Consider the following 12,344-nt stretch of genomic DNA (forward strand, 5'->3'; position numbering starts at 1 on the left):
GATTAAAATCTGTAAAAGGAACTGTGCAAGCCCAAGGACTGACTGTTTAGCCTTCAGCTAAATCAAGTGTTGAAGGTGATGCCTGCCCAGTGATACTGCATTTAATGGCTGCGGTATCCTAACTGTGCAAAGGTAGCGCAATCAACTGTCCCATAAATCGAGACTTGCATGAATGGCTAAACGAGGTCTTATGCATGAGTTACATTGTCATTTATTCATATATTTACTGGCAAAAAATCCCATGAGCAGTCCCATTGATTCTGTCTTCCTCCAGAGTCAAGCTTGCCAACCTACCACTACCATGTGGACACAGGTTTTTGGTTTTTTTAAAATCACTTAGTATTTTCCCAATGTTCATGAAACATCAACAACTTAGACCAGGCACATTGCCCAATCCAATGGTATTGGGCACAAGCTATTTGTTCTCAAGAATCTGGAAACATCTAGACAGCAGTGCTTCTCAACATCTCCTTATTAAGTACTGTAATGAGGATTTCTACAGAATGGTGAACTGTAGATGTGCTATTTTGCTTTTTACCCAACTAATACCCAGGGACCTAGAAAACACAGAGGTATTCAGAATTAGGATGGAAATATATACATTGTTACCTTTTATAATCTAGATTCTATTGCTGGTTGGAGACCTACACCATTATTAGAATTGTTTTCATCCCTTCAATTAGTTCCCAACTCCTTACACCTAACCCTAACTTGGTTTAAAGTTTTCTGTGTTTAACTTTTCAGTCACATTATACCAGATATATCAATACTGCAGGTGCACAGTACTCTGCAATCTTAACATCAGGCATTTATCTCAACACATATTGCTTACCTTCAATCATATTACATGGCTCATTCTTGTCGTGAAGCTCCTAATCATTTTGTTTAATATGATCAAATAACAAAGACTTGAATTAAATTGCAAAACCATTCCCAATGTTTTTCCCAAAACCAACTACATGGATCAAAGATGCGCTGCAATGGTTAAAAGATGATGATAACAGGCCATGCTTCAAATAACTAAAACCAGGTATTGTGACTTTCCCTCAAGCCCTAGACCTTGAAGCTTACTACCTAGAGTCTCTGACACCCACTCAATATATTGCTTCAGTGAAGACAGTGCATTGTCAGCAGCATGAGTGTCAGCATGGCAACATCATGCTCTGCCGATGGATCACTCAAAGGCTTCATCCTCCAACAGCACTCAGACATGAAGCTCTGTTGTTGGTAGCATAACTACGCTTTCCTAGCAGGCACCACTAAAATGCTTTCATTGTCTTCTATCCAAAGCCTAGACAGGGCTTTGCTATTCCACAGCAGAGCCTCACACTGGCTCTGGCACCAAACAGCAACAGCAGCCTGACTTGTTCAGTATGTAAGATACAAATTTGTGTTTTGGGATAGATTGCAACTGTAAAAATAGATTACATGATACCCATTACATAACAGTTAGAAGTTTCAAAAGCAAGACAGATCCAATTTCTTTCCTGTTCTGCACATATCAGACTGAGTAGTGCTGTTAAAAAAGATATCTAGGTCAGATTCAAAGTTGGGCCTAAATGTGAAGAATGAGTTATCAGAATGATTATCCATAGCATACCTAATCAGTTTAAGAAGATGGAAAAAAAGGTTGAGCAATTTTGAAAGTATATTCATGATGTTATGAGAGCTTAATGAAAATCTGGCCTGTGACAGACAGATTCCACAAGATGCAGCAGGGACCCCATTACTGACATGTCATATCCTGCACTGAGCTCAGACCACCAGTTACAGAAAGAACAACAATGAGGAACAGAGCTCTGAAAGAAAGAGCAAGCAATTGACAGGCTTTTGACTCAATTTAGAAGAGCAATATTCCATATAGGTTGGGCAAAAGTGAGATCAAACACTTCAAGTGTACCTATGAGTGTCTGACAAACAGGAGAAAGCTATTATCATTGAGTAAAAGGAACATAACTGAAGTAAGAGATTGAATGAGAAGAAACAGAGGAAGAAGTTTAAGCTGAGTAGCAGGAAAAAAAAAATAAAATCTTCCTGTAGTAGGAAGCAACCTTGCAAGTTCTCCAATTGCCCAGAAAAGTAGCAACACACTGCTATTTAAATGATAAATGAACATCAAGAATGCATAACGGGACGTGGTTTGTAAGCAAATTATTTGAATAATCAGGTTAAGTCTGAATTCTACCACTGCCTAATCAAATTTAATCTAGAATGCATTGTTTGGATGGCTTAACACCATTTCAAGGCAACTTGACACTGCCTGTTTGTCTAGGAAAGGAAAGCAATATGGAGCCTGTCAAAGTAGTTTTGATTGTGATTATACTTTATGAAGGCTTTCCACCTCATTGTAAGCACACAGTGTGATACAGATTCCATTTCTGAAAAACTGAAACAGAGAAAACCTTTTTTTCCAATCCAAGACATATAAAATGTAAAAGCAGCTTCCCAAAGAAGGTGGCTGCACATCTTCATTACCTTCTTTGAAGTACGAACCATACTATGCATTAATACTAATATCATGTACAGTTCCCCAAGACTGTCATTTTCCCCTACGCCCTGCTCATTTTCCATAGGCTGTCAACCTTCAGAGTTTATTTCACTGATACTTCAATTACCTTTTAATGGAGACATCCAGATCCTTCAGGCAGTCCACAATAGTGCTTCTATGCCGCTGTACTGCATTATGGTCTGTCTGTACAGTTTTCAACAATGACGTCAAAGCTACGTATCTGCGACAAGGACATACAGTCAGAAATAGCTGACAGACTGTATTTAATTTCTATGCACAGACACTCACACTCACCAAAACTTAAGTCTTATTTTGCAAGAGAATAGGGTTCTCTTGTACTTGGTAACAAATGGAAATCTTCCAGGGGACTGCTTGCCCTATCTTCAAAGGTGAGTTACCATACTGAACTGTAACATGCCTAACACCCTGCTGCCTGGAGAAGCACCTGTCCCAGTTCCTGGGCTCATGTCAGTTGTCTGTTATTCACAAAGATTTTGAAGAGACAAGGCAATTAAAGATTAGACCTCCACAGATCATATGCTCAAACTAGTGTGAGCTGTAATTCCCAAGGCTAGAGTCTTCTACCTACACCATGATTTGCAATCAAAATTCCTAGAGATGCAAATTAATTCTAGCAGTTGCAGCAACTACATGTCCAGATTCATAGTGACCAAAACACAACCAAGCTTCCTTGTTGCCAGCAGCACACAATCAGAAAAACCACAGTTTTTCCTCTAATTTGTCACATCTCCAATGCCATCTCTCATTTCAATACCGCCACAGACCAGCTGGGACAAGACAGGACATTCACAGACTATTGCAAAAAACACTTAACTAGATTAAGCAATCACATGTTAAGAATTACATCATACACCCAGATACATCAACTAAGAAGGGCATGGCTACAGTTGAATACTTGCACAGAGAAAAGAATGCACCAAGAAACAAGAAAGCTAGACAGTCACACTAACCCCAGTAAAAGTACTGGAAAGCTCTACTTCAGGATAATCTTCGTGTAATTTTTTCTCACACATTTTAAACTGGGTGTTGCCAAAACACACTGCATACAACTTACCTAATATTTTTGTCGTTGTTTAATAAGAAACGGCCTAGGATGTTAATGGCTAACACCTGCAGAAAGAGTTAGGGAAGGTAAGTGATCAAAAAAAGGCTGCTGGTCATCTTCATTGTTTCAAGATTATTTTAAAAGGCAACATGTCAAAGCTACCATTGCAGTTCTTGGCCAGAAGGATGAAGAACTCTAGAGGAAAAGCCAAGACAAACACAGCACAAGCTCTCTCCTGCACTCAAGGTAACAGAATCTGCAGGAAGTTTTGCTTTTCCTTATTAAAAAAAAAAAAGCACCACAAAAAAGCCCCATAAAATCAAACACCACTTCCTTGAGAGATTACGGTCTTACCTAGAGCTAACTGTGGAGCTATGTTTGGGTAAAACAACTTTATTTCATATCCTCCACAGAAAATGCTCTAATACAAGCCTGAGGGAGGGAGGGAAAAAAGGCCATAGCAAAACAACTTACTCTCAGTCCACTCTCAGATTTTATGTCCATAATAGTCAGCACAGTTTCATAGAGAATAGCATTTCCCACGTTTTTACTTGTTTCTGTATTAGTGGCAACCTGGAGAAATGAAACAAAATAAGCAACTCTGATGCACCCAGAACAGATCCCCTTTATGCTGTTCTGCAGAACAGGCAGTGAAATTACCCAATCCCCGGCAAACATGCCACACACCTATGAACACGCATCTCTTGCGGCAAAATTTAACCCAGTGTAGCAAGCAGCTGTAATCTCACCAATGCTGCTGAATCCAATTATTAGGAAACCAAAAGTGAAAGTTTAAGCTGCTCATCAACCTTGCAGACCTCACCTGTGCAAGTATGTCATTCATTGCTTCACTAGAATCATCATCATTTCGCCCTAAAATTCTTAGTAACCGCAGGATTCGTACCTATTTGACAAAATAAAGCAAAGAAAAGCTTGTTGGGTGGCAATGAAATGCCCAGTAGTACACTTCCTGAGTAGTGGCAAAGAAGCAAAACAAGCTGTTGATTCCCATACCTAAGCAAAACGCTTATCCTTAAGACTTCACCAACAGGAAGAGGCTTATGCTGTACTCATTCCCACTAGCCAGAACCGTACCCCCACTACACACAATCAGCTGTAAGACAAAATCTTAAAATCAACACACTGCCCTGAGGTAACCAACCTCATCACACCTGTCTCAAAACACAGTACTAGAATTAAAGCTAATCACAGTTTGCATCAGTTCTTACCTGCAAAAAGGGGTCACTGATCCCAGACACATCATGCTCTGGTGAATATCCAGACATAATAAGGTTCTTCAGAATCCGAACTAATTGGGGAACAAGCTGTGAAGAGAGTTGTCCTAATTAGGGTGGTGTTCCTTCCCCCACCCCAGCTTTGAAGTACAGGTCTAAGAACAAATCCTGTCTTTGAAAGCAAGTCAGTCTATGGATTCTTCCACAAAGTTCAACCTGCAGGCCTAGAGCTGATGTTGTACAAATAGCTGCTGCTTAGCTAGGACACAACTAGAAACAGTTAAGCTGGGAGCTGAACACCATATTGTATCTTTACAGTACTACATCTACCGGAGTTTGGCAGTTGAGACCTGAGAGGAAACACCAACTTAAACCCTCTCTTCATGAAAAGGGGATGTGCTGGGACTATTACAATGGCATAATTCCAGAATTTCATGCTCCTGACTAATTTTTAGCATACATCTTCATGGAAGCATCACGCAGACAAGTTTTGATCTTTTCAAGTACTGTACTGCTATGATTAGAGTCTATTTAAAGAATTCCTTTAACTTTGACACTCCATCCAACTTAGCTTCTATGAGCACTGCTGCTACGCCAGATCCAAAACAGAACCATATCAACTTACACTGTTCATATTTTAAAGTTTCTTTACAACTGTGAGTACTAAAAAAATAATCAACTTTCAGAAAAAAAAAAATCAACATCATCAGATATTGACGATACTGGTCTCCCAGTAGACATCTGTCCCTAGGAATGAACTACCTTTCAGGACTTGTACACAGCTTTGAAGAAATGCTACCTATCTGCAAGTTTGGTTCAACTCCCTTCCATCTTCGGCATCTCTAGCCAGGGGCTTCATCTGTCAGGGCAACTCTGAGGAACCGTAATAAAATTTCTCTGTACTATCTCACACATGCCAAGCAAGTAATCAGTTTAAAGCAGAACGTGGCAAATAATGCAATCATTAAAGCAGAAAAGCTGTAACAAACTTAATATTTATGTCCAAAAACCTTCATAGCAGCCGTAAGTAACAAAACAGTCTCAGAAATGAGCTTCCATTTCCTCCCTAATACATCCTTATGAAAAAAAATCTTAAGGTTGAAAGATAGAAACTGGACTTGTTTTCATTGAACTGTAAGAGAAAAAAACACTCCTGGTGGATGACGTAGAGATGTAGATCTCTACAAGCTTTATTCCTTCCATAAAAAGTTTCTTCTGTCCCTCTCAGTGCTGGTATTAAAATAATCCAGACACTGGCTAGAGATGAAGTGACAAACTAGACTGCAACCACTGTAATACCTCTGTAAGTGGATTTTTCATTCCTGAGGCATGGCTAGCACCAGGACAGCATCATTCTTTCAACTCCATGCATGTCAATTACAGTTTATAAAAATGTTCTCTACAAAATCCTTCCCAACAATTCACACTTACGACTTAACAAATTTTCCCATCCTTGAAATGGGCTACTCCAGCATTCATTTATGCCTGCTATGAGTCAGGGACTGCATTCATGCTAAATTTTTACCACATCAGAGACTGCTTACAGTGAAGTTGCCACTTCTGACAACATCAAGATGGTGCTTCAGATTCAGGACAGATAGCAGCAGAAAGTGCTAAAAGTATAATGTGACATAAAGCACAACAGATGCATGTGGACACACAAAATAGACAAAATTTTTTTTCTGGACTAAAGTCTGGTATGTTTGTGGTACAGTATAAGAAGAAAACCAGCTGAGTTAATCCATCAACTCTTTTTATTCCTACCTTTGCTCTTCAGGAATTACATGCTCCTCTACAAATGCACATTTCATACAATGCACAAACAAAAGGAAGCATGAATTTCCTATTATCTGCCTTAAAGAGGAAACCAAAGGGTGCTGCAACATCTTTTCTCAAGACAAGTGAAGTTATCTGCTACAGCATTCCTGGAACCCTAATTAACATTTTCTTTGCCTTCTAACATGCAGCAGTTGTCAGGACTGAGGACAGCACAAAGAAAGGGAAACATTACAGCCATGGAGATCGGTTGAGGGCCACCCTGTCTCTCCTACTACCTCTTGGGAAGCACCCAAAGTTGCCCCATGGTTCAGACAAAACACAAAGCCCAGTTTGTGATAAGAGGAAAGGCCAGGGCTACAGTTGGCATAGGCACAAAAAAAAAATCCCTACAGTATTCCTCCAATGACAGGGAGCTTAAGGAAAGCAGGCTCATGTTTGGAGAAGGCCACAACTGAGATTCAGGGCTGCCATGGGTATAGAGTTTTAGTGACACAACACTACCAGCACACAAAAAGCATTAGACAAGTACAATTGATCTAAGCACGTGGCAATCAATCACAAATGTGGCATTAAGAGGCACTGTCTCACAAGAGATGAGCATCTACGGATTGAATGCAAGCATGCACCATCTAAAAGAATTAATTCTTACCTTTTCATTCTAACACAGCAGGATTCCAGACAAAAGGGACAAAACAGACGAAGCAGGCATTAGGGACAGATCAATATTGTACCATTCACAGCATAAACAACTACAAGAGATAGCTAGAAAAGAGTGTACCTAGTGCCTAAGTTCTGTGGACTCACCTCTTCTCTCTTTTTCCCCCAACTATCATCTTAACTGAACAGTTAGAAGCAGGGATGGCCACCTTCAAGATGACCCTAGTCCCACTTTTACTCCTGCTTTGACATATACAATCAGGGCAAGGGAAGATGTATACCAAAATGCCTTATGATATTGACAAGCCAAGGAAGAACAGTAAACTGGGCATGCAAATAAATAAGCACCTTTAAAAACTTTTAAGAAAAGCAAATGGCCAGTTCTGTTTTACAACCTTTGTTCAATTTCTTCTTTGATCAAGAAGTCGGAATGACAACCAGTGCAATTTTCAGAAGCCCTTCTGTTGGTAGGCTTTCCTATAGCAATACTGCACAGCAAATTACAGCAAACAGCATAAGGAACTTTGTGCTGTGGGGCAAGGAAAGCAAACATTCCTAACCAGAGGAGGAAGAGTGACATTGACTCTCAAACCCTTAAATTAAAATGGCAAATGATGTAATACAGCATGCACCAGAGATGAGGTATCTACAGAACTAGAACTTCCATTGATAGTTTTGACCCGAGTTAGTAAGACTGTGTTAAGGCATTCAGGTGTTGGTATAAGCCTCAGTTTTTCCATCCTTTGCCTCTTTATGTTTATTACATTAGTAATGCCAATGTCACTATACAATTAGACTGGAAAAAAACCCTAAGGGAACATCAAAGGGGACACCAAAATCCAACTTTAGGTTAAGTTTCATACTGCACAGTCTTAAAACTGATGGTTTTTAACTTATCCATTTATTGAAGGGGATTAGGGCTAGATACACACAAAATTCCCAAATTATTATTATTTTTTATTTTGATAACAAGCGGACAGTGTCATTAAATTCTTCATCTAAATGTAAACATTTTAATAAAATATGTACGCACACTTTCACTAGGGAGACTAAAAGGACACATTGGTTAAAAAAAAAACAAACCAAGAAAACCCCCAATCCAAAAAACACAAAACCATGAATATTAACTCAGTGATATCACTTCACATTTACCTTTCTAAAGTGTGCAAGCATGTCTGGGCTTCTCTCGCACATCTCTGTGAGGAGGACAACTGATGTGTGAAGAACACCTAAAGATAAAGGGAGAAGAAAAAAAAAAGGAAAGCGTATCAACATTTAACATAATCTCATTGGCTCCAGACATGTGACAAAGATCAGGAGAAAACAACAGGAAATAATTTAAAATATTTGTCTTTAATCCAACATATCTACCCCAAGATTTATTTGGGCTTGCCGCTGTGCCCAAGGGAAAGCAGACAACAAGCTCATGTTTAAAGCTGCAACTAAAGGCCAAAGGAGGAGCAAAACTGGACTCTGCAGAAACTTGCATACTAAATATACAGTCAGATGGTAAAAAACATAGTTGGACTAAATTATCTTTAAGGTCCCTTCCAACCCAAACCATTCTAAGATTCCAGAAGGACAGTGTGTTAACAGCGTTGTAGTTGTTGGCTTCCTCACACTTCCTGATTTTCTGTTCCAATTTGGGTACCCTAGCCAGCCTTATGTGACCTGAGTTGGGCCTTCCTCAGAAGGTCTCAGAACTCAGTCTAGAGAAAGCCTACAGCAGACTGCTTGGTGAAGCCAGTGCCTGTGCGTTGGCAGCCAGCTGCTGTGTGCCCTGCCTTGATGAAACCCAGTCAAAGCATCCCTGAAAACAGAAAAGGCTTGTCAATTAGAAACCATTTAACTAGATGGCAATGCTCGACAACTTCTAAGATACAACCTTGTAAAGCTTGAAACTTCAACCATGAGTATTGTTACATCCCTGGATTCAGATGTAACACAGCAATCCCTCTCAGATGCTAACTTTTTCAATTACTCATTTTCTGTAGGTGTTAAGTCAGTACTGGAGGGTTCCTGACTCAAAGAGACTAGAAGCCTGCTTAATAAGTAACATTTTCTACAGAGATGACATTTATATTCCACAAGCTAATGCAGCTTTCTGGCCTATTGCAGGGTCTATCCAAGATATTTACGTACTTCAAAATATATTTATCTATAAAGCTTGTGTCACAGCTTTAACGCCGACACTACTCGGTGAGACCTCTCAAGAGGCTGCTAGAAGGGTTTCGTATATATTCTGCTTCAGACAAAGCTCAACACAAAGCATGGGGCTAAGAATGCTGCAAAGGAGATGCTGATGTTTAAGGATAAGGAAAGCAAAAAGGATGATTCTGTTCTTGAATGCAGGTGAACCTAGACTCAATCCTCTGCTTGGCCAAGGCTTGAAGAGAGGCATTTCCATCTTTTAAAAAGAGGGAACAGAACAGTTCTCAGCTTTTCAGGGTTGCATAAGACAAAGACATGATCTCAAGCTACCAGGCTGGATCATATGGGCATCACTTACTGACAAGAAGTATTACAGACTGTTGCCTACCTGAAGCAACGACTGGTCTAAATGTTCCGATCATCGCATTTTAAATCAAGGTAAACTAGCTGCACATACGTGAACCATATTCCACATGCAAACTGTTCTGTACCTCAAAAGTTTACAACACATGCAGCAAAAAACCCAAATGGAATCAATAGCTTCCCAGGAAGCTCCTGTGGCCTGTTAGTACTCTTGGCACTTATAACTACCCTGTCTTGAGACAGAACTTCTCCCCATAATGGGTTTTCAGCACTGCAAATATCTACTGTAGAACGCCTAGTACACCCACCTATTATTTTTTTTTAAGATGCATGCTCATTGTAGATGTGCCACAGCACTAAGACTTTGCAAAGTATCAGGCTTCATACAAATTAGTCAAGGTACTCTTTAAATAACCTTCTAAAAGCACTTGTGCAAGAAAATTTATTAAAACAGACTAATCTCACAGAGGACCATTACAGTGAGAATCTGGTTTATGATGTAGTTCTGATGAAAAACAGCACTTAAGAAAGACTCTTTCCTGACTAACGTAGGTATCTGTGTCCTGGGAATGCCTGCTAAAATGATGTCAGCACAGCACTATAGGATTCTCTTGCAGAAGACTCAAAAAATCAACCCTAAAAAGTGCACTTTACAAGTCCCTTTAAGGCAGTGTATTGAATAAAAATCACAACTTTCCCCATTCCACCCACTCTGAAGTGTATCAAAAAACAATGAGAGTTCCTTTTGTCACCTATGCCATGTAAAAGTCCTGCTGACTAGCAATCATACACATTCCTTCCTTCTGAATGACATTTGCTTTCATTGCAAGGAAACGGAAAGAAACAAATCACACAAATACACCTTCAAAGTTCCTTCCAAATAAAAGGCTTAGGTAGCAAGTACACCATCCTTAAAGAATGGCATAGCTTCCATTAAGTAGAGTCTCAGATATTACCATGATTCTTCTCATTCAGCAAGTTTTTGGTGGCTGGCAGGAACATCTCCATGAGTTCAGGCACCTTTCTAATGACATGAACGGCACACAATGCTGCCTGTACAGGAAAAACAGCTCTGTTAGTACACACTGTAACAACAATGGTACATGTTTTGAGAACATCTAGGACAGTAGGAACTATCAGAAATGTCATGATATACAAAGGCTTGGAAAGTTTATGGTATGTTTTTCCACCTCTCTACTACAAGTGTCACTAAACAGCATCATATAGAAGAATTCAATAAAACTACCACGAGGGGTGGGAGGGAAGGGGAGCACTGACCTACAAAGTAATACTCCCACCAGCAATAGTTCATTTTTACATTAGTCACTTCAGAACTAGTATTAACTGCAAAGCATCTATGCCTTTAATAGGGCTACTTAGGTCTTTCTTCCTGTTGCTAGGGAGGGGATAATGCACTGGAAGCAAATAATTAAATTCATGTCAAATTATGGCTCATTTTCTTTCCCATGAATATATCTCCTTTCCCACAGAGTAACTTCCTCCTGCGGGTGATGGGTCCTATGAAAAACAGAAGTATACTGCAAAAAATTGCCTACTACTTCTAAGTGCAGAAGCAACTGGAGACCCTATTTCCAGCTGCTTGAGAAATAAAGGCACTGAGGGCCTCCTCCCAGAATACAGCAATACCACTTAGCGTTGCTTTCACTCCAACCTCTCCCTAGATCTAACACACTAGACAAAGAAGTAACAATGCATCTCTTCCTAAATCTTACTACTCCCCACCCTCCCCAAGACTTCATAATGATTTTAAAATTAAAGAACAAGGATGATCACACTTTGCAGATGCTACGGCACACTTGCTATGGTAACAAGATATTTTATGATTGTTTGCCTGTTTCAAGCCCTTAACCTTTCCTATCTCACATACTACTGTCAGCAGCAGCAGCAACAGGAGAGATCAAATAGGTTCCAGTCTTCAAATATCAGCCTGCACTGTTAACAGTCACAATTTCTCTGGACTTATCTGAGAAGATACAGAAATAAAAATTACAATAGGTTTGGGGTTATTGTCTGTGAACAGGCAGCAGGTGTTCACAATACTACCAATAACCCTAAGGTAGAGAGTATCAAAATAGAAACAACTGCCTCACCTATTGGAGTCTTGTCTTTTAGAGGCTTACACACATTCTTACTATAGATAGGGAGTTTTTAATCTCTGCCTTGCAAACTGGGAAAATACTCAGCCAGTGTGATTCAAGCCACCCAAGTGTGCCAGATATTAGCAAGGTATCCAACCAATCTTGCATTTTAATGTGTAACAAAGCATTCAAAAGTTCTCTGAAGTACCTTCTTCCTAAGATAGGAGTTGGAAGTTTTGAGGAGCTTTTCCACCTCTCCTGCAAGATCTCTGCACATTTCTGAGGAGCCCATGCAGCCAAGAGTGCAGAGTGCCAGCCCCTGCACATACTGCGTGCTGTGATTAAGGTCACTGTAAAGAAGAACAACAAAAACAAAGCCAGTCAGCATGCACACAGAGAACCTGAACACACAAGAAAAGGCATCTATATCTGCAGTCATCTAACCAGCTGCACACATGGCCCAGAAGAATTCTCCAGATTCTCAG

At 39.9% G+C, this 12,344-nt stretch overlaps 1 protein-coding gene and 1 non-coding gene across 5 annotated transcripts in view; both read right to left on the minus strand.

The window, feature by feature from the left end:
* The window catches only part of AP1G1 (adaptor related protein complex 1 subunit gamma 1), a 52,194-nt gene that overhangs the window by 17,687 nt on the left and 22,163 nt on the right, over positions 1–12,344 (minus strand). For 3 of the 4 annotated variants that reach the window (XM_040614889.1, XM_040614890.1, XM_040614893.1), the window contains exons 4-12: positions 12,068–12,209; positions 10,717–10,813; positions 8,399–8,475; positions 7,239–7,247; positions 4,805–4,900; positions 4,399–4,479; positions 4,050–4,148; positions 3,585–3,640; positions 2,616–2,729 (exon numbers count right to left, since the gene is read on the minus strand). In XM_040614889.1, coding sequence (XP_040470823.1) covers positions 2,616–2,729; positions 3,585–3,640; positions 4,050–4,148; positions 4,399–4,479; positions 4,805–4,900; positions 7,239–7,247; positions 8,399–8,475; positions 10,717–10,813; positions 12,068–12,209 — 771 coding nt within the window. The remainder of the gene's footprint in view (positions 1–2,615; positions 2,730–3,584; positions 3,641–4,049; positions 4,149–4,398; positions 4,480–4,804; positions 4,901–7,238; positions 7,248–8,398; positions 8,476–10,716; positions 10,814–12,067; positions 12,210–12,344) is intronic. The other variant, XM_040614891.1, reaches the window with a different exon arrangement.
* Positions 1,119–1,205, minus strand: LOC121098171. Its single transcript, XR_005831198.1, has one exon. It is a non-coding gene; the product is annotated as a small nucleolar RNA SNORD71 (small nucleolar RNA).

This window comes from Falco naumanni, chromosome 15 (genome assembly GCF_017639655.2).
Source record: "Falco naumanni isolate bFalNau1 chromosome 15, bFalNau1.pat, whole genome shotgun sequence".
Taxonomy (NCBI): domain Eukaryota; kingdom Metazoa; phylum Chordata; class Aves; order Falconiformes; family Falconidae; genus Falco; species Falco naumanni.